We start from the raw sequence: 22,703 nt of genomic DNA on the forward strand, positions 1-22,703 counted from the left end.
CAGAAGCTGACTTTTTAATAGCTTCCAGGTCTGATATTTAAATATTAAGACTTCATCTCCCCCCAGGTCCTGTTCAACAGCCTATAAACCTGTGTGGTGGCTTATAAAGAGCATCAAGCTGCAGGTTGAGGTCGTGGTTGCATGAATCACCTGGAAAGCCGTGAACAAATTCCCCAAGTTTCCACTCACACCCATTCCCCGCTAAGTCACCTCTAAAAATACAATTTTAGAAATGGACAAGATCTTTCTGGTTGATATTCTATAAATGAATACATTTAAACCAAATCCCAGGCTGCATTTCAACAGCCCCAGGATCACTCTAGAAGGTGTTACTTTCAGGATCAACTCTCTCATTGCTGCTTATAATGCCAGTGAGGAAACAAATAAAAACCTGAGGTCAAGTCAGGCACCATCTGTTCTTATGCTTTATCAATGCCCAATTCCAAGAAATTTTTGTTTTTATACAGCTAGCAAAAGTACACCATAAAGTGAGAACACCATTTCTGTGAAAGAACATAGGATGGCAGAACCTCTGATGTACAACCCATCAAATGAAATAAAACATTAAATACAACAGCTTAATTAGCACCAAATGGGTTGATTTCTCATGGGAAAAATGAACTGGTTTTGCTTCCCACGGCTAGGGATGGTAAGCTGGACACATCAATTCCCTTGGTTTATTTGTCACATCTTGAACTAAGACTTTTTACACTTTATACAATTTTCATATTCAATCATGTGCCTGTAAAACACCTACCATAGAGAAACATTTTACCATGACAGGATAACACATGACTTTAAAAGTGTGCAGGTTTCTTCTACTCTGAAGAGCTAGCGGGAATTTTGTTGGCTTTGGTTTTTGGTAACCTTTACAGTCACGACAATTATCAGAGGTTGCACAGATGGAAGCTGGGCACAGTTGAAGCTAATGGCATCACTGGCTCTCATCACTTCCTTTTATATCCCAGTGTCAAAAAAAAAATGGGGCTTTCTCATCAGCTGGCAGCACTCGTGTCACACCACCAGAACTCCAGCTGGTGGGCCTGAAAGACCTAATAAATCCTTTTTCCATCAGCCAGAGACCCCTATGGCAGTAACCCATCCGATTCCCTCATATTTCCACTACACTCACCGACGAGGACCAGAAATGGAGAGAGGGAAGAGCCAAGAGGGAAGAAAGCAGGAGAGCCCCGTCAGGGAGCAGAGATGTTAATACTTGATTTAAAAGCGATGCAAAGGAGAAAGAGGAGCCCCCCACCACCTACTTCAGGCACCGAGTCCATGTCCTGTGCATGCGTGGAGACTCGCCCCAGGGCCTCGGTTGGCGTGCCCGCCGGCGAGTGGCTTTGCTGCACCAGGTCAGGCAGATTGATGTGACCTGCAAAGCCATTGCTGGCTGCATGGCCAGAACGCTTTTTTTCACCAGAGGTCTGCAGAGACACAAGGCATGAGGAAGAAAGAGAAGGGAGGGGGGTAGGGGGGGGGAAGGAGGGAAGAGAAAAAGAAGAGGAAAAAAAACCCAAACCAAACAAAGTCGTCAGCAGTCCCCCGGTTCCCAAGCAAGCACGGGAGAAGGACCCTCTCTGTTCCATCCCCATGCAATCTGGCAAGCAGCAAACCAACCCTCCCCTCCAGGAGAATTAAGACAGGATTAATGACAAGGTCAATACAGAGTTATTAGCCACAAAACAGCAAGAGAAGCCTGATTACTGTTGTTTGGAGACGAGGAATATAGGGCAGATTCTGTGCTTGCCCCCATGGGTGCAAACCCCATGGCCAGCTCTCCTCCCACACAGCCACTGGCCACTGGTGACAGAATCTGAGCCCTCAGTCAGCATTAGCCTGGCAATGCTGCCATGGCAAAGAGCAGCTGACTGCAAGTGCCAGCACAGCCCTGTCCCATGTTTCTGTGACCCAAACCAGCAGTGAACAGCAGCAGCAGTGGCAGAGGAGTGGCAGAACCACCAGCAGCTTGCCCTGCACACGAGGTTCCTTGGGCTTCCACAGGGCTCCCTTTCCTTTCCATCCCTTCCCTGTGCAAGGCAGGTACCAGGAAGTTTCTCCCTTCCTCGTTTATTTTGCCATGCTGATGAATCTCACCTACCTGGAACGCATGAACGAGATTGTAACAAAGATCTACCCTTTTACTGGGAATTTATGGAAATTTGCACCGGGCTCACCAAGCCCCTGACTAATCCTGATGACATTTATCTTTTGATTGCTCATTACCATCACCTTGGACCACACCTTGCCATCCCACCAAAGCGTGAAAAGCTCTTTGCCCAAAGTCCACTGCCCCTCAGTGAGACCATCCTCTGATGGCTATGGTGGTTGTGGGGAAGAACAGTAAGCACCCAGCACAAGGCTACAGTTTGCATTTCTTATCATGCTTTCTTCTCCCAGTGGGGTTTTCCAGCTACTTCTCTTGCCCACGGCTTTTAAACCCTTCCACATCCCAATTTTCATACAGCCCTGCTGGCAGAGCATGGATTTTACTGTTGTGATGCTGAACACAAGCTCATTTCAGGAACAGCTGCCTGTTACACGGGGCCTTGTTCTCCCACTCACCCACATCACCCTCCCTGATTTAGGGATGTGCAGAGCTGTGGGAATCCTTACTCTGAACAGCTCCACCCCAGTGAGGGATGAGGGGGACTGTATTACTACCACCACCAAAACTGATGGAGAAAGGCAGCAAGCATGCTGTGCTCTTTTGCTACCTCATTCCTCTCTTTCAAAGTTGCATTCATCTTTTTCCTTCATATGTGCATACATTAGATAAATGAAATTAAGAACTAAATTGCAGCTCAAATCTTGTTTACATGTGATCTAAACATCCCTCCTTTACAATTGCAGACTCCAAGCTCCCTTCCCTCATTCTCCTCTCCCATCCACCTCCCTGATGTCCTGGTGGGAGAGTGACTCCCCTGTTCCCTAACCATGAGGAGTCCAGCTGTCCATCTGCCCTTCCACCAGCATCCCCAAAACATCCCAGCAACAGGGAAGCCAAAAAACACCGAGGAAGATTTTCCACAGCCACTGAAGGTGCCTCCTCTGCCTCACTCCTGCAGAACCATCTGTCAGCATTGCTCCCACCACAGCCTCACCTCTACAGCACTGGAGCTGGGGATGAGGGCTCACATCCATCTGGGATGCCCAGTGCTTCCCACAGCAGGCTCTGAGCAGGACCAGCCTCTGCTAAAAGCCCCCACGAGCTCTGCAAACACTGCACAGCTCTAACAGTCACAAGGTGGCAAAGGCTGGGAACAACAACAGGGGGAACTCTGGGCCAGTTCCAAGCGAAATTAAGGAAATGCTGTAAGGTGAAGGTAACTCCTGCTGCCTGGAGCAATGGTGGGGTTACAGCAGAGCCATCTGCAGGAGCCTCCTCCCCGCCGTGCCCTGGCACTGTCATTCACTGCTGTTTGTAGTTCTGAGAAACATTTGCACTTGTCACATTTGCTCCGAGTGTAAATTGCATTAACGAGAGCGCTAACGAGCACAATTTACTCCCTCATTTTGTGTTCCGGACACATAGCACTGTTAGTTTTTGTGCTTACATGGGCAAAACCTCCTGAAGATGCTCCATGGAAGTGTTTGTTTTACAACTTACCTCCCTCACCATTAAAGTCCCTTCCCTTGAAATATTGCTAAACGTATCTGCGTGGGAAGTCTCCAGCCCGTGGGTTGTCACCATTCCCAGGTTGTACGGCTCGTTGCTTCCAGGGATTCCTGTTGGTCTGGGGACAGAATGGAAAAGCATTAATGGTCAATATTTCCTTTGTTAAACTACACAAAAAAATCCTCTAGTACAGTATTTTTTCAATAAGGGTAAGGCTCTGTATGTCACAGGAAGAAAAAGTTACAGAAATATATTCACTTAGATTTATGGGGAAATGATAGATGCTGCCAGAAATGCAGGGCCAGGGTCAGGCTGATAAACTACAAATGCCAAGGAGAGGGACCATTCTCTTTCTTATCCCAAGGTGTCCTCAGAGGAGCACTGATGAACAGGTAACAAGGAGTGGCACTCCTGCTCTACTTTACATAATTTTTTTCTACCTAAAAATGCTGCAGAAAACCAAAGTCTACTCCCTTTAATCCTCATCTCAACCCCTGAAAAGGAAACACCAGAGTATCTGGAGGCATGTGATGGCAAATAACAAGCGAGGGGCTTAGGTCTGGAGAAGGTGTGGGCAGGACAAGTTGTGTCCTGTGGCTTTCTGCTGCTTTCCAGGTGAAAATGTAGTCCTAACCCGTGGCTTCCATTTCACCTTGAAATGTCCACATTCTGATTTGAAGAAGGGGGCTGGAATTTATTAGATTTTAGGACTGCCTGAGATTGGATGTCACAGGTGCTGAGCAGCCCTCATTGCTTCACTATTACATTCTTGGCAGCCTGGCTGCTTAAATAACTCGAACAAATTCACAAACAAAGGACAAGCACCCCTGGATGATTAGAACTGTTACTTTGCATTTAAAAGCCTCACAGACCAATTGCTTCTATCAATGTGAGGCAATACAATCTTTAACTCCTGTGAACACCAAGAAGCCAGAAGGCTTGTGAGGGAGCTAGGTCAGTGAAAAGCCAAAATAACCTGGATTAACCATGGGGTTACTGGTCCAAGGTGAGATCTGAGCCCTAGAGACCCCGAGCTGGGACTGGCTCCTTGCCTGCATTGTATCAAACCTACAACTGGACAGGCATCACAAAAGCAGACAACAGCCCATCATACTCCTACATCACCTTTCATGTGAGGAGCTCCCTGCCACTAGCTTTCCACTAAAGGATGAGAAAATAACACAGTTATTCTAGTTTTAAAATAAGAAAACAGGACCAGAGGAGGTTATGTTAATTTTGAGACTGTACAAGTGTGAATGAATGGCCGAGGTAGCCCTGAGGTCCCAAGTTTCATCAGTACACAGTTTCCATGTCATACTGCAAGAATTCCCTGGCCACAGGCAAAAGCTGGCTTCCACAGCTCAAGGAGAGGGAGGTGCAGGGAGTCATCAGATGGAGAAATGGTATCTCCAAAGGGGGATGAAATAAACAATCCCTCCTATCCACTGGAACACAAAGCAATGGTTAAGTTTATCCTGTGGCACAAGAGATCTGGATAGAACTGGAATGAAGAGCAGCCAAGTGCTCAGGGAGGATACCCAGGGAAGTTTAGATGTAAGTTACACAAAGATCATTCAGAAGGTGCAGCAGAAGATGAGATGATCTCTCTTGGCCCCATATTCCAATGCAAACACTGAACACAGGAAAATAAATCTGTTAGAAAAACACTGAAGTACACTGAGGCTGAACTTGATTTGAGGTCCCTTTTGTGAAATAAGGGTGTAACTCAGAGGATTTGCTTTCTTTTTCCCTAGACATGCGGCAGTGCAGCTCTGCCTGCAGACACCCTTTCATCTCCACCCTCTGTCTCTGAGACATGACAGAGACAGGACATTATGGGACATGTGGCATTGGGCTGGCAGGGGCTGGGGGCACCCAGCTCACTGCTGTGCCTGTCATCCCACACATGTGGCTGCCAGGCATCCAGTGAGACATTTATCCACTGGGAAGTGCTGTGTCAAACCCAAGGTGTCTGAAGAAGGATGTCAGCACAGATTAACCACTCCTGACTAAACTCCTCTTCCATGAACAGCTTGAGGCCCCTTCTCACACGCCTGACTGCCCATCCGACTGCTGCATATTCAGAGCCATCCCTCTGCTCCTGACTTGCTCCAACCAACCCAAGAGCTCTGATTTTAATTCTTCTGCTGGAAGGAAGCTTTAGCCCATGAGCTTGGCACTCTGAATAGCATGGACCCAAGGAGACTTGGTCTTCCTGCCAGTTACAGGACTTCTGTTCTGCTCCATGCCCCACCACCATTAATCAGAGAATCAAAGGATTGTTTAGGTTGGAAAAGATCTCTACATTCCTTGAGTCCAACCATTCACCCAGCAGCATCATGTACACTGCTAAACCATGTTCCTGAAGCCAGGTATGCCAGTATCAACTATAACTCATTTGGCAGGAAAAATAGAAATGAACTGATTAAAATGCAAATAATCCCCAGAAACCTTCCTACAGCTCCTCTGCAAATTCAAAGAGGCAGGATTCAGATCCTGCTGCCAGGCAGGGACCTCCAGAAATGCCCTTTCCCACTGGGTGGGAAGCCTGAGCAGAGATGCTCCAGGAACTCTCTCTGAATGGCAACAGCTCCCTCTGAGTGTTGAAGCTGTGCTGCCCTGATCTGGAGAGACTCAAAAGCACAGGTGTCCTACAGGACACAACAGTCTGGTGATCTCTTCAGTGCACCTCTTTAACCCACCAACACTGACTGAGCCAACGGCAGAAATCCAAGACAAAGATTCAGGATTATTATCATCCTGGCTCTACTAGTTGGCTCTGGGCAGGCCACCAAGTACTGACACTTTAGCATGGCTTAATTTGGGGCAAGACCAGGCTAAAAAGCAGGCAGAGTTTTAACACATCCATCCCATGGGCAGGACCCATGGTGTGGATGAGGTCAGCTGTGCCCACTCTGGCCAAAAACCTGCCTGGCTCATCAGCAGGAACAGCTCCACCAGCTTTGAGCCAACATTTGCTGAATATGCAGTGGAAATAGCTCAGTTTCCCCCATTAATTATCTCTAGCTTGGAACAGGAAAAACACTCATGTGAGTACATCATCACTTGAAACCATGACACTGTTCCCAGTGCCACCCACCAAACATGGATACACTTTAGAAATGTCCTTTATCACAGCTACTGCTCCTCCAGGCCAGGACACATTGGGCTTTCTCCTCCAGGCCAAGACACATTGGGGTTTCTCCTCCAGAAGAACACACACAGGGGTTTCATAGCTTGCCCCCCAAAAGAAAGTACTCCTCACATGAGCCGTGGGATGTCACTGACAGGCACGGTCCCATCATGTGTTTCGTTCTCCCCATCCTCCTCCTCCTCCTCACTGCTCTCTGACTCCTCGCTGGAGGAGGAATAGTCCGTCACCTTCTTCAGGGGGCGATTGGTTTCTTCGATGCGCAGCTCCCTCAGCTCTTTGGCTAAAGCCGTCAGATCCTACAGGGGATGGGGGCAAGGAAACAAGGAAGAGATGGCTGTTACACTCAGAGCAAGGAGAATGTCACATACATCTCTCCAAAAGCCAATGCTAACAGCACAAGCAACAAGAAATAGCTTTACAGAGTTGTTACAAACATGAGACAAACGTAAGACAATGTTTGTAGCATGTAGCATTTATTAAACAAAACAAAACTGATTTACGCTCACTGGAAAGTCAATAGCCAACCTCTTCTTTTTCTCTTTGGAACGTGTATGTGCATATATATATACACACACTTATATGTATATACACGACAAAATTATATTTGTTGGAAAAGGTGAAGTTCAGTCACCATCATAGTAAACTGGAAAACAACATCACTTCAAAGATTGTCTCGGAGAATTTCTCCTGCAGGGTTTTCTCTTCTTTCAAACTTCTCAAAGAGACCCCGTAATGGTATTTATTCTGTAATAAATGCATTTGGGAAGGAAGCAATGACAGCATCTCCCATGGAGTAGTGCAATCCCCACGTCAAGAGCTGCTTCCATGGTGAGTCTCCGCTGTCGGGCGGCTGCCGAGAGGCGGTGAGGAGCACGAGGAGAAGCGCCCAGCTCAGCCAGACTTTGGAGACACAGCTCTGAGTCAGCCACACGATCAAAAAAATAATGATAATAATAATAATTAAAAAAAAATCCCTCAGTGGGACCCATTAAGCACTTTACGTGAAATGTGGCAGCCTACAAGCTAAGGGAGAAAGAAAATAAAATAAAAAAAGCCTTGAAACAAGAAAAAAGATAGGAGCAGTCCCAAAGCCTAGTCATAATTTTTCAGTTTACCATGACTTTGATGAGGTCTCAGACCCGACAGTCATATAAAATAGACACTGCTATTTCAAAACAAGGAACATGGCAGGCACCGTGTAGAAAAGAGACTTTTTGTTATCTTACATGCTTTTATAGCAATGCAGGGGGAAGCAGTAGGGCAGAAAAGCATGAGAGCTCGAATTAGAATGGGTTAGAGAACTCTGTTGCACAAGACATGCACATGACGAACAAAGCATCACAACTGTCAGTCTTACCATTTCTCCCTATATTAGTGACCGAGGTAGGCATCAGTGCATTCGGTCAGAGATAAAGGATTAGGGAGAAAGAAACTCATTGAAAAAGACTAAATTCCACAATTGTCTTACGGCCATACTCTCATTTACTGCATTTCCAGTTTACCGTTCCAGCAGGGCGACTACGGCAATATTAATCATGGTTGCAAAAGGAGCTCTTAAAATCTATCCTGTCAATACGTGAAGAAAAGAATGGAAAAGCTCTATGGCTGAGATGCAAACTCAGTTTATTTTTTAATGGTGAGGTAGGAATGTTTTGTAAGCAATCAGTGCTTTGGTTGCTGATGACCCACACCTCCCGGTGGGCTCCCACCAGTCACAGCCACACATTCTGCTCCCAGGTCTGCCCCGCCCGGGCTCTGATACAGAGACTCCCCTGAAGAGCTTTGCATCAGACCCCTAAGTATAAGCATACCAAAAAAAGGCCTTGTTCTTTTTTTTAAGAAAACCAAAACTGGTCAATCCCTGTTTCACAGCAGGTACCTGCGATGGGTTTTATATGGGTTGTTCAGCTTGGAAAAGAGAAGGCTCCTCAGGGAGACCTCAGAGCATCTTCCAGTACTTAAAGAGGCTCCAATAGAGATGGAGAGGGACTTTGGACAAGGGTATGGAGTGACAGCACAAGGGGGAATGGCTTCAAAAACTGACAGAGAGTAGGTTTAGATTAGATATTTGGAAGAAATTCTTTATTCAGACTGTGGTGAGGCCCTGGCACAGGTGGCCCAGGGAAGCTGTGGCTGCCCTGTCTCTGGACATGTTCAAGGCCAGGATGGATGGGGCTTAGAGCAACCTGGGATAGTGGAAGGTGTCCCTGCTTATGGGCATGGTGGAGTGGGAACAAGATGAACTTTAAGGTCCCTTCCAACCCAAACCATTCTCTGATTCTGTAGTTCTGTATCCCTCCAAATGGTCTCTATACCCTTAAAGAAAGGCTCTTTATCATGATTAAAGAGAGACTGCGGCATTTCAAGAGTTCCTTTTCAATGCCAACATGTTTGGGATTGAAAAACAGTCAAATCTGCAGTCACGACAACTAATTATTTTAATTAGTGCTGTGGCAGCTTCTATGATACGACCGCTTCTTTTCCTAAATAAGAACCAGTGACAATTTCAGCAGCTTAACAATGCTTTCCATTTAGAGAGTCAAGCATGCTCTTTATTGAGCACTTGCCTTTGAATTGAATTAGAGCCTCTCACTTTAAAAGGGATTTTAGGGCTGTGTAAGAGCCTCTTAAAACTGCAGCTGGACTTCAGCAGTGCAGGACTAGCACTGAACTCCTCCCTGTCACAGCACTGGACTGTGAAAATTACTTCTTTTTTGCACCTTCCACTTCTAGTGTGTTTCAAGGCACCCTATCAGCCTTTTTTTGGCCATCACTAGAAGACAGTCAAGTACTTTAAAAATCAGCTTAATTACTTTTTAATAACTAATTTGCAAGTTATAAGAGCAATAATACTCACAGACAATATCATCTGATAACTTGTATTTCCTAGTTAAAGCTTTGCCTCAGGATGGTTAATTCTTTGATGCTATCATTTTCTGTATGTAATGAGCACTTTGTAGGATTAAACAGCTTCACCAAGTTGCTCCTGGACCAAAAACAATCTGACAACTAGAGAGAAAGTGCTCTGTAGTTCCACACATGTTCCAAGGTTTATTACTGAGGGTGACATAATGCATAAGTTAGTGGTGCCAGTGCTCTTTAATTACTTTTAATTACAAAGCCTTCTTTAGATTTAATATTTGCTGGAATCAAGTCAGATTGGTTTCTGAAATCACATGGTTTCTGAAATCACATTGCTCCTTGAGCTTGAATTTAGCACACACGCTGCCTCTATTTAGACACTGATTTATGTGCTTTTTTCTTAACAAAGCACCTCATTAAACAAAATGTATTGCTCATATTTTATCCAAGAGAACAAGTTAACTAACCAGCACATCTTCTTTCTTTCATATCTTCTATTTTTAGATGAAAGAGACTGCAGAAGAGGCTGCTGAAACCAGTGCTTTCCACTACAGCCCTGCAGTTACCAGTCTCAGCAATATGCACAGTGATGCATGTGTGAGGCAAGTTAAATGTTAAATCAGGAATGCTGGGTCTTTTCCCTCGAATGTTTAAACATTCACCACTGCCAGATACACATTTGAAATATTGTAAGTGAAAAAGGTGTACTTCAGGACTGTATTTTTTAAAGAGGATGAATTAGGACCAGCACGGCCATCAACATCAAAGATGGCTCTGCTGACTCCGGCTTTGCAGTGGATGTTGGTCCATGAGAATCAACAACCCACTGTATTTTCACTGCTCAGTTTTGCAAGTGCCTTCTTTTGAATTAGGCTTCAAACAGCACTTGATGGGCCCACTGAAATCAGCAGGTGGCCAGGGGCTGTGGCTGAGAGCAGAATGTGGTGAGGGGTCCAGGCTGCCCCATCTCCTTCACCTGCACGAGAAACCTCCGCTCTCGCTCCTCCTCCTTCCAACACGCAGAACAAGCAGTACCACCTGCTCCCCCATGTGAAGGCTGGGCTGCCTGTGGCCTGGCCTCCATGCAAATGGTGTGGCCAGCAGGTTTTGGGCAGCCCAGGGCTGAGCAGAGTACACCAGCAGTGCTGTCCCCTCCCCACTGGCAGGCTCCCGACACCAGAATGCCACCAGTTCGCTCTCCCGTCCGACCCGAGATCACATCGCCACCTTTATCAACGCCAGCACCAACAAAACCCAGCTCGGAATTAAGCACTAACTAGTCAACCTTGCATAGGCATGACCCACTGAGAAAAGATATCACTAACCTCATCTATAGCTTTCTTATAGCTCTGTGGGTAAAGGAAGAATAATCAGCATCAGAGGAAACAGATCGGGACAGGAAAAAGCCAGAGGAAGGGCAAGCAGGTTAGAAATAAAATTAGAATTGTTAGCTCAACGCTGTGGAGTGTAGAGAAAAAAAAACATAATCAACAAAACATTAATACACATTAAAATAGAGAAGCAGTGGAAATTCATATCATTTTTAGGCCGACTCTGCAGTTTTAAGATACAAATGTCACCAGCATATTAAACCAGGAGGAAACACTTCGGATGAGATTTTGCTCAGAATAATAGATGGGGAGTGTACAGAGACCACTACCAGGTGGGGTTTTAAGCCGGGAAGGCTGTTGGGGCTGGTTGGTTGCCCAGCCTTCATGAGCAGAGCATCCCTCGGCGGGTGCTGCGGGGGACATGCAGCACGGAACACAACAATGTGCCATCGGCCACCGCCGCGCCCAAGCTAGCGAAGCCCTTAAGCGTCTGCTCCACCTGGAAGCACAGGCCTAAGTGCTTTCCCCTAGGCTTGGGCTCCTGGTAAAAACTCATGCACTCTCTTAAGCATTCAAATCTCCCAGGGGCTCTGGCTGTTACTGCTGCTTTCCAGTCTCTCTGCTGGAGCAGAAGCAGTACTAGCCTCGTTTTTGGGGTCCCCATGGTTGTGCCACCGCACCGAAGGAAAACGTGGCCAAGCCAGCTGGCAGCATTCCCAGGGGAAGGAATTGAGGACTCACAGCGGGCCGGCTCGGTCGTGTCACGTCCCTGTTGTCCTCCTGCTTGACCTTGGCGGGCTCATGGGAGAGCACAGGGGACCCTTCAGGCTTGGCATTCCCTGGGTGAAAGGCAGATGGAGAGAGCGGGAATTAAAAAGCTGCCAAAAGCCCCCACTGCATCCTGTCACCTGGGACAAGTGGGAACATGGGCTTCATCATCACTTTACTTCTGCTTTGAAAAACCCTCCTGATCCTTTCTACTTCTCCACCAACAGAGCAAGAGAAGCCATAATCCCACCCATCCTCCACCAACAGCCCTCTCGCAGAGCTACTGCTCCTTTTCTACTAAAGAAACAAATTTACTTTGCAGAAGAGCAGGGCATGTGATAAATGAAAAGCTCTGCAGCATCTGACATCACTAGGACAATATTTGTCACAGAATTCCTCATTAGTAAAAACAAAACCAAACCCAAAATGACAGTGAGTTACAAACTCCTTTTATTGACTACCTAGAGAACTGACAGTTTCAACAACAGACACTATCATCTTATGGCCAAGTCATAAAATATTCAACACATGGAGTCAGCATTTGTCTTAATGCTCTTCAGCCCTGGGGACTGGGAGTGTGGGGCTGTGCCAGAATGCAGATTTGGGGTGTATGGGCTGTGGTAACTCCACTACTCCATTGCCATTAAACAGAGGAATGGAATACCTTTAAGAGGGTCTCTAGCATGAGAGGAAACAATCTGGCTACAAACATAAACCCCATGTCAGTATGGCTGCCTGGTGAAAGCATTTGAGAGACAGTGTCTTCCAGGTTACATCACTCCTCTGATCCCATCTCAGGTGCAAAGATGAAGCACTCCCAAAAAATTATATATCAACTAAAAGTGAAACACACTCCCAAAGAAACCACATCAGAAGAGGTGCAACTGGGTGGATGAGGACAGGAAGCACACTGTTTGTTTTTTTTTTTTTTTGTTTACCCTAAAGCATAACCCCCATCTCCTTTTGTACAGGCTACTTGGCAGTGTGATGCTGTGGGCATCCTACATCAGTATTCAGGGAAACAGGGCTGTTGGCAACTCTTTTTGCAAGGAGGCCAGCAGGTCACAAAAGCACATCAGAAATGATGGATCCTTTGATTTTTAAATAACAAGCATGAGATCACAGACCTCCTGCCCTTCCTGCTTGTCAGGAAGCCTCACAAAGTGTGCCTGGTGCTGAGGGATGTTTTCAAGCTCACCTCTGACTCTGTTGCGCTCGCTGGAGCCAGCCTGGGAGCCAGGCTGGGATCCACCCTGTGAGCTGGGCTGGGAGCTGGGAGTGCTGGAGCTGGAGGAGCTGCCACTGCTGGTCCTCTGCAAAGGGCTCTCCACGATGGTCTCTGTCCTCCTCAGGTCTGGGTTGCTGCAGGAGGATGAAACAGGAAGGCACCATCAGCCAGGGTCATACCTGCCCCCAGGGCTCCAGACCCTTCCCACACTGACAGGGGTGGCTGCAAAGTCCAGGAGAATCCTCCACAGCTGGAGGAGACAGGACTGAGATCACCAATTGTGGGTGCACTATGACCACGGTAAAAAAAAAAAAAAAATCCTAAAGAAGCTTTCTGCTCTTATTTTGTAAAATCTGGCAACCAATAAAAGATCCTTTGCTCTTGCTCCCATTTGTAGATTTGCAAAGCTGGAGTTACCCAACTAGCCACCAAAATTCTTCATTAAAGCAGGAATTTGTGATGTGTTGTTAGACAAAGACTTCAGCAAAGCAAGGATCTCAAGTTTGCAACAAGGATGCAGATCTCTTGTACCACTTAATTCACAGTCCCCAATTTTCATGGCTTCACTTCAAACTTGCATCAGATATCCACTTTTCTTCCTTGATTTTTCTCACCCTTGTGAACACAGATAAATATCGAATAAAAAGTGCCCTTGATACACAAGGAGTGACTAATATCTCTCTAGGTATCAGATGCCTTTAGGAAATTAATTCTTACTTGGCATTGAAATGACATCAGAAGAGATGTTCATGCAGAGTTAGGCAATTTGGTTTTATACAATGTTTCTGGGAGTGATCTTATTCAAAGGTCTCCTTAAAATATATAGTAAATATTCCTTCATTTGTCACAACATGGTGACAAATAAAAGAAGGGGTATTTTTACAACATCTTCATTTATGCATGGGGAGAATCATGAACCAATAGGAGAAACAGGGAAAAAGGGAAAATATTGCATTACTGAAATGAAGTATGAAATAATTTCAATGACGACTTAAGTTTAATGGATATGTGGTAGCATCCTAATAATTTCCAATTTTCATCAAACTGAATGCCTCCAACTCATGCTGTATGGCAGATGTCCTTAGCTAAACTAACTAATGAAGTATATTTGAAAACTTTGGCAACTGATGTATTTACCTGCACTGACCAGGACTGGGACAATGAGGGTGCAAGAAACACTAGGCAACCTTGAACTTGAATCCCAGATTCCTATTTTCCTTTCTACTTTCAATATTATCACTTATAAAGTCTACGCAGTCCAATATGCCTCTGCATTTTAAACTGTCCTTCAACCAACAGCTAATTAAAAGAACAACATTTTCAAGAATTCAAAACGTTTCAGCCTTTGGCAAAGAAGAGCAACAAACCATGATATGCTTTTTCTCTAATTAGAAAAAAAAAACAAACAAAAAAACCCCAAAAAAATACTCTTCCTCCTACTGCTGCCCCTGCCAGAGACTTGGGGCTGCTGCCTGTGAGTTTGCTGAAGCACAGAGGGGGCACTGAGCTGGAACGGGAGGCGTATGCTCAAACTGGTGACAGCACACACGATGAACATCCTCACATTCACTTTCTGACCTCACCCTCTGAGGACAAGGCAGGAAGAAAAAACCAAGGAGCTCCCTCACGCAAGGCTAATTGGAACTTGCATTTCTCCTGGGATCTGCCAGGAGGCCTTGCTCTGCGAAGCAGAGACAAGCTTTCGCATGACTAAGCTGTGTTTTTTCCATCCAGCTCTGAGCAGAGCCTGTCAGCTGCCCTGCTCATTTTAAACATGCCCAGGGATAGCTGTGACATGGCAGAGATGGGACCACAGAGGTTGCAGAGCACCTTCCTCAGGCTCACTGCTATGCCACAGAGCTGCATCTGGCTAAACTAAAGGCCCAGTCCTAGGAAGCTGAAAGGAATTTAATCCTTCATCTACATCTAGAGAAGATCTCATCAAATATGAGTGTCTGTCCTGCAGCACATTCCTCAGTCATTATCTGTGAAAAACTGCTCTGATGCATAAGAAATGTATGGAATGTACCACTGAGACCTCCCCATTGGCTTATAGGGATCCACTGATAGGAGGTGAGAACCAGGACCTAATTGCACTAAGGGGAGCACCCAAACTCCTGTTTGATTCCACAGCAGCAGATGAAGCATCCACCTACAAACTCTGCAGTGCCCAGGAATGCATTCAGCCAAGAGAGCAAAGCCTCCAGGGATTCCAATGCTGGCAACCTTATCAGTACAAATCACTAATGGATGCAAAAATTCATCCCAGAGACAAGAGAAGCCTTGCAAATGTCGTGGTATTCAGTCAGCTACAGCAGGCAGCAGTGGCAGCCAGGATCATTCCTGCCCATCCCCTCCATGGCCTTACCTTGCCCGAATGGGCTGGGAGCCCAGCCGGGGCCCCAGGGCACTGCCATTGCCTGGGGAGTTCTTCCTTGCCAGGGCAGGGGATATGGAAGTGGTTCTTTGAGGCACCTGGAAAACAATGGAGACATCTGCAGTCACTCAGTCTGGGCTGCTCGCTCACCTGAGCCATCATGAGATCACCTTCCAGCACTGCCTTAAGGCTGATTTACAACTGATTTCCCACTGAGAGAAAGGCAGTATTTAGGGCAATTATAAAATACAAGGCTCTCAACTTATAGAAGGAATCACTGGAGTGTGAGGCAGCATCAAGCTGCAAAGGTGCCCTCCGGAATGCTCCTGGCACAGAAGCCCCCAGAGCAGCCCAGCTACCATCAAAGAGGGCACTTCTAGAAGAAATGTATGCACATACACACATACAAATATATATAATTTAAATCTAACAAAGCCCATAAAAGTAATTTAAAGGTAAAATTCAGACCAAATTGCATTTCAACAGCTATAACAGAGGTTTTCTATCTAGCTCAGACATGACACATGCCAGCAGACAGAAGGTCTTGACTGGTGGACAAACAAGAGGGTTGACAGTGGGAAGATCCAGACTGACCCACCTAACACTGGAATTAAACATGTGACCTTCATCGAGCTTCAGATGCTGCTGCCAAAACCCTGCTGCTGGCAGCACAGCTCAGCACGAATGCCCAAAGGCAACCACAGCCTACAGGGGCAGTAACAGGTAACCCTGGAACTCTTCCCCATCCCGTGGGAGCTCAGGCATCACTATGTGGCCACAGGTACAGTGGCCTCATGTCCCAGCACCTCAGGTGACGAGGAGAGGCAAGACAATACTCACCATTCAATACCTTGCACCAAGTAAGAGAGAGGCCAAGGGCTTGTCAGGATTGGCAAGGAAAAGGATTAGGCTTGGGGTTTTTTAATAAACACACAGTTGCATTAGGAAGGATAAGAAAAGATTTAGAGAGCTGGTGATGCTTTAGACTGCAGCATCACCAGCTGCAGCTTGTCTCAGTACAAAGCAGTCTCCCTTCCAGGTAGGGTACTCTGCAGTCAGGACTTGGGGAGTTTTCCACCTTCCTCTGAAGCATCCAGCCATAAGCACTGGCAGAAACAAGACCCCGGACCATGGAGACAGCTGGTCCTGCCTCTCAGGGCAGTCCTTTCATTCCTGCTTGCAAACACATCAAACCCACCTTGAGCAGTCCAGTGAAGTCAAGTGAAGTCAGGCTCCTCATGGGTGGCACTGCCAACACAACAGCCCTAAATGTCATCTGCTGGGGATCCCTTCCAAAGTCCATGTTTCCTCAGCCAAGGGGGAAAACACTGCATAGTGCTGAAGAACAGCTTGTCTCCCAGTAGTCATGGTCTCACCATGCAGGGCATCACTGCAGCTGAGTGTCCTTCCCAAAGGACTCATGGAAAAAGCCAACATTAAATTGCAGGGGCTTTTTCTTAATTAGGTTAAAACCAGGCAGCCACCCTCCTGTACTACGGAGGAGCCAAGCACAGACAGCTCCAGGAACTGTTGGCTTGCTGTTCCCTTCAGCAGAGCACTGATGTCTCCTCTTGCTCAGTGACAGCAGAAACAGGACCATTATTAACACCCATGACACCACCACAGACCCCTTGCACAGGGAGGCTTACCTGGTAACTGTGACTTTGCTCTTAAAAAGGCAAGTCACTTTATAAATATATAGAAAAATTGCCTCTCCATCAGGGACAAAAACTACCTCCCTATCACTAATCAATTTATAACCATTTCTCCTCTGTAAAATTCTCCCAGCTGAGCACTGATTCACTGTAAGGGGAACTTTAATGGCCAAGTTATAATTCTTCCAAAGTGAAGGTGTATAAACAACACAATCGAAATACTGGTCCAGAAGAATCCTAATTAAAGAGGGACTGCCAGACACTGCCAAAATGTCAATGAATGTATAAAGCTGCTGGAGCCCTTACAAGTCTTCCATCAAATATTGATTGCACCTGAAGGCATGGTACTGGACTAAGAAGGACCCGTCTTATTGAGTATGACAAATTTTATGTTCCTATAATTCTATTTAAGCAGAAGGTTGTTTTTTATCCAAGAGAATGAAGAGATTAATTTGTTTTGGCCGCTGTCCGAGCTCGAGAACTTTCTTTGCTGGAGGGTAGTGCTGTTTTGCAGCTGTTTTGCAGCCAAGAGCAGCTCCCAGCACATCCTGCAAACCCTGCCTGAGGAAATGCAGCCCCTGGGCAGGTCAGCACCCATTGCAGAGCCTCGGGGTGGGCTCAGTCCTGCCCACTCTGCTTTGCCAAAGGGACTCAGCTCTGGGATTGCCTCTGAAGTACTGAAAGCGATGAGTGATTGTGTTACCTTTGGTGGAATGTCTTCCTCCTGCCGTAACCAAGAACTTCGGTCAAACTTTTCAATGCGAGGGGGCAGAGGAGGGTTTTCTGAGGTGGGGTCCGAGTTCTGCCTTGGCATCTCAGTGCGGTGAGAGGTCACCGTCAGAGCCTCCTGAAACCCAGCCAGTCCCTTTGCAGGCTGTTCATGCAGTGACTGAGACCCAGACAAGGAGCTTCCTTGGGATTTCACAGTGACCAGATGTGGAATCTAAGCACCAAGTCAAAACAGAACTATCAGTCAAAATTGAGAGTAAAAAAAAAAACCAAGGAATTAAAAAATTTCGAAAATTTGATTTAAAAAAAAAATTGATTAGTACTTTGGATGCACTGAAAAGCCCCCTTGGTCTGAGATCAGCACTGCCTTGGTTTCAGGAACTTCTGATTTACATCACTTCAATGCAAGATCTGTTAAATATCACACTCCCACACACACCGTGCCCTCCCCAGGCTCTGATGCTGCTGGCCCAAAGTCCAGCTCCTACACCTGCATCTCTGTGGTTGTACTAATGAAGTTTGGCATGGATTTTCCATGTTAAAAATGAAAAAAAAAAAAAACAAAACCAAAAAGAAGGAAACGATAATAAATAATAATTGATTAAAAAATCATCAGGAATTCTGAGGCATAGATGGCTTAAAAAATATCTTGAGGCATGAAATTCTACAGTCTCAGTGGCTCCCATGGATTAGCCCTACAGGTTACAAGTTTAAGGAATATTGACATCTGTTCTGGGAAATCTGAGAAAATCACAAGGTTACAGTTTGTGAAATCAGAGCTTCTTCCCAGGACTCTGTGAAGCTGTACTCCTTTGATACAACAGGGCTGTGCCTTTTATTTGGGATTTCTACATACATGTCTCTGTACATGTCCACGTCTCACGGGTACACGTGTGTGCACACAGACACTGACACATGGCTCTGAGCTTCAAGCAATTCTCTCACGAGTATTTTATTGCCAAACAAAAGTCTTTGTAGCTGCTGATGGTACAGGATGCCAAGAAGGTCACTGAAAATTATTTGGTCAGTCAGAGGGATGCCAGTGAAGTGGGGTTTTGCCCACTTCCCCAATGCATACAGAAGAAGTATGTTTCAGGGCTTTCCTGAACATTTTTGTTTAAAGCTGGCTTTGCACTGGAGGTGCAACACATGGCTGGCACTTAGTTGGCACATATTCCATAGAAAACGCAGCTGAACTTGGAGCAAAGGCTTTGTACTTCCCTCTGAAATCCCTGGTGGAGTCTGTGGATCTGTGGGAGTAATTCCAGGGGCTGGACCAGAGCCAGCACTGACACTCCTACAGCTTTTGGTGGCAGAGTACTTGCAGACCTCATGGCTGGGAGAAACTTCTAAAATAACGATGCCCCTCCTCTGTGACAGTCATGGTGATCTATGCCCTCTCCAAATGTGTTTGTGACTGATGTCAACTCAATGGAAAACGGAAACAAAACCTTGAATCAAAGCGGCAAAGAAAGCAAGATCTCTTTCTGATGATCCTCAGCATCAAAGCAAAGGTCTTTTGTACCAGGTGCTGTGGTTTTAGTCCTTTGCATAAACCAGATCCAAAGAGGATCAGAGCAACAGCTGCACTGGACCAGAGCAGCAGTTCCTCTTGGTCTTCCAGCTTGTTTCTAGCAGTAACCAGTACGTGATGCTTCAAAGGAAGGTATAAACCAGCGTGATGTTGCTAACACATGGAGGTGACAAGAGGAATACACTCATGCATGTAGATGCTGCTCTTACACATGAATATGCTTAAGGCTGAGAAACCAGGGAGCCAGACACTATTTCCCTTCCATCCACTCTTCCTTGTTTCCTTACCAGCACCCCCAGGGTCCTGGCAGCGGGGGAGCACCATTACCTGTGGGTCCACGGGTCGGAGCAGGGGTGGGGTCCGGGCTGGCTGCACGCCACTGATGCTGAAGGACTCGGACCGAGGAGGCAGGTTGGGGTCAGAAATCCTGTTGGCCACCTTATGAGGCATGGCCGGCGAGCTCTGGCGATTGAGTCGGGAGCGCTCCTCCACCTGTGGGACATGGGGAGAGGGGTCAATGCCCCAGAGAACCCATTTCCAATGGAAATCCAAGGGACGCATAAACATACAGAAAGCTCTTTTCTCTTTAGGTATGTCATATCTATTGTTTGATCAAGCTGGTGATCAGTCATACAGCTTGGACTTGATGATCTGGGAGGTTTTTCCCAACGTAAGTGATTCTGTGATCACGGAATCCAAGTTATCCATCAAACTGTGTAATAAATGCATTTTAAAGGCATGAAAAGGATTGCTTGAATTTATACTAATATACAATATTATATAATCTTTGTAGTAATTTCTAATATAAAATATTATAAAATCTTTATATTAATTTCTGAATATGAAATGGAAAAATAAAGAAATGAAAAAGAAAAAATAAAGAAAAGGCAGCACATCAGAGAGATGTCCTAGAAGATGACTCCTGAGAAGCTCTTGCTTCTTCTCAAATGGATCTTTTAGCATGGGGACTGTTCTCCTTCACTGTTATAAAATCCACAGTAAGTAGTTTTTGTTTGATCTGAATTAAAGAATAAACATGGCAGCCAGAAAACTGTTGGCTTTGATCTGAATTTACTGAGTCTAGCACCTTGTCATGTATGGGAGGGGAAAAGCCTTTTACGAGAGAGAACATCAACCCAAAGCCCACTGCTTTGAGCTACCCTTGATGGGAACACAGTGGTCTCAGCTCACCCAGCCGTGCCATTCTGCAGTTAGGCTGTGCATTGATATTCAGGCAGCGTATGCTATGCAGAATTTTTGATACCTCGAGATCTGATGAGTATTTTATTTATGTGTCATTAAAGTGTTAAATACCCCTAGCATGTCTCAATTCCACCGTGGATGACGCCTCGTTAAAAGGCTCGTTAAAAGGCAATCTTTACAACAGGTTTGCTCGGAAAGAACCACATCTCTTCTTTAAGTAAATACTCATCAAACAAAAGAACCATTATATGAATAAAAATGAATCCTTTTCAGAGACTGAGCATGAGACAGAGTAAAATCTAGGTAAGAAATTTGTGTTGCAGACTGTTTTCTTTTTAAATCCATGAAGGGCCACCTGGGCTCCTGCTGTATTCTGAAAGGTCACCACAACTTACCCAGGCACTGCCAACCAGCAAGCAGAGGCTGTGCAGAGCCCTGCTCAGCAGTGCCCAAGAAAAGGAACACAGGGATGAGAAGAGGAGCAGGATAGGAAGGAGAGCTGCCTCTGCAAAGGGAGCAGCAGCACGAGTGCTGGGTCACAGGCTGCTCCAGTTCATCTCCTCGTCAGCCAAGCCTTGGCAGTGACAGCGACAGGCGCAGACGGAGCCAATGCCGAGAGCTCCAGCTGCTCCCAGGCACAGTGCCAGGCCCTAATGTGCAGCTGATTGTGGAGGATGTCCAAGCTGGTGTGGAGGAGAAGGCAGGACAGGGATCAAATGGGGATGTCTGGGTACTGGGAAGAAGGTATTTGATTTCCCACTGCTATTGTACCTTGTGACACCAGCAGAGCAAAAGATGCTCTTGGGACTCTCCAGCTGTGTTTGGTGGGGCTCTACTGACTCCACTGTTAGGCAGAAAGGGGGAAAAAGCAGCAAAACCCTCCAGGAGTTAATCAGTGGTCAAGTACAGACCACCTCTAATCCAACTCAAGACTCCCCAAAACAGGAAACAGCTTTAGTGGTTGCTGTGCAGTCCCAGTGGAAGACTACTAATGTTTTAATCCATCACTTCAAAGTGAGAGCAAGACAATAGCCATGGGGACTGAAGGAGGAGCTGATGTGGGTGCTGGCTGCTGCAGAGAACAGAACATCTTGTGATGCACAGCTGAACCCTGAGTTCTCTCAGGGAAACTCTGAATAGTGGGAAAGCACAACAGGAGCCATAAACTTGTCCCCTCCTTTCTGCACAGTCATGTGTGGTATATTCCTGCCCAAAGCCATCCTTCAGCTGACCAAGCTTTCCCTGGCTTGCTGCAACACATTGCTTAGCAAATACTGATCCATAACAGAAAAGTCAGTAACAAAGGGAGCTGCTAATTACAGGACCACAGCTCAGAGTGCTAACATCATATCCCTGGCTGGATCACCAGAGGGTCCCAACATGATCTCCAAAAAGACCCAAATAATCCATAATTTTAAGAGATGTGCCTGGGTGAACAGGGTAGATGTGGGACAGCAGCCAAGCTATATCCCAAGTTAACTTCCAGTGGATAACCCTGGATAACAAGATGAGAAAGGGCAGCAGAAGGGGATGTGCATCCATGCGTCTTGGCAGGACTATCTGCTCAGATGGTTTTGTTCAGCATCAAGAGAAATCCTTGAGTGTGCTCTGGGGAAACTGTGAAAGATGCAGCACAGCCTGGTTCCTCACCCAGAGCTTTGTCATCACCAACAGACTAGTCCCTTAACCAGGGGATGCAGGGACACAACCACAAGGTGAGTAGCTACAGCCTCACCTCAATGCTTTATCCCACTTGTGCAGGGTCCTGGGATCACCCTGTGAAAATGAGTGAGGTGGAAAAAGGTGTGCATAAAGGAGAGATGTGAAAAGCAAAGATGGGCACAGCATGAGGAGGACTCAGCTGTGGTGACTGAGCTCCTAAGAGAGAAGACTTCAGACCAAAAAAGCATAAAAACAAGGGCAGTGTGGGATATCATGCAAAATCCTCAGGAAATATCCAAATAAGTTTTGCACAGCCTCCAGAAACTGTAGGCTGAGCACCAGACTTGTCTTTTCATTGTTCCCACAGGAAAACAAAGTCTCAATATTTCTGTTAAATTAGCATGCATGGGTTGGGTATGGAAATAGCTAAACTATAGCAAGAACCATGGTAGGCTCATTAAGTATCAGCACAAATCTATCTGTGGAGCCAGCAAAGGTGGGCTTTCAATATATGCAGCAAAGTACCTGAATTGTGTTAAAAGTAGGACTAAACAGAAGACAGAAGATAAAATGGGATG

General features: G+C 46.1%; 1 protein-coding gene across 5 annotated transcripts in view; it reads right to left on the reverse strand.

Moving 5' to 3' along the window:
- TNIK (TRAF2 and NCK interacting kinase) overlaps positions 1-22,703 on the reverse strand; it is a 151,184-nt gene that overhangs the window by 11,193 nt on the left and 117,288 nt on the right. For 2 of the 5 annotated variants that reach the window (XM_062499313.1, XM_062499311.1), the window contains 8 exons: positions 19,588-19,752; positions 17,701-17,940; positions 15,334-15,440; positions 12,936-13,099; positions 11,711-11,808; positions 6,888-7,072; positions 3,614-3,740; positions 1,266-1,430 (listed from right to left, as the gene is read on the reverse strand). In XM_062499313.1, the coding sequence (XP_062355297.1) occupies positions 1,266-1,430; positions 3,614-3,740; positions 6,888-7,072; positions 11,711-11,808; positions 12,936-13,099; positions 15,334-15,440; positions 17,701-17,940; positions 19,588-19,752 (1,251 nt within the window). Of the gene's footprint in view, positions 1-1,265; positions 1,431-3,613; positions 3,741-6,887; positions 7,073-10,963; positions 10,988-11,710; positions 11,809-12,935; positions 13,100-15,333; positions 15,441-17,700; positions 17,941-19,587; positions 19,753-22,703 lie in introns of all 5 variants that reach the window. The other 3 variants (XM_062499312.1, XM_062499315.1, XM_062499314.1) reach the window with 3 other exon arrangements.

Source organism: Cinclus cinclus, chromosome 10 (assembly GCF_963662255.1).
Source record: "Cinclus cinclus chromosome 10, bCinCin1.1, whole genome shotgun sequence".
Taxonomy (NCBI): domain Eukaryota; kingdom Metazoa; phylum Chordata; class Aves; order Passeriformes; family Cinclidae; genus Cinclus; species Cinclus cinclus.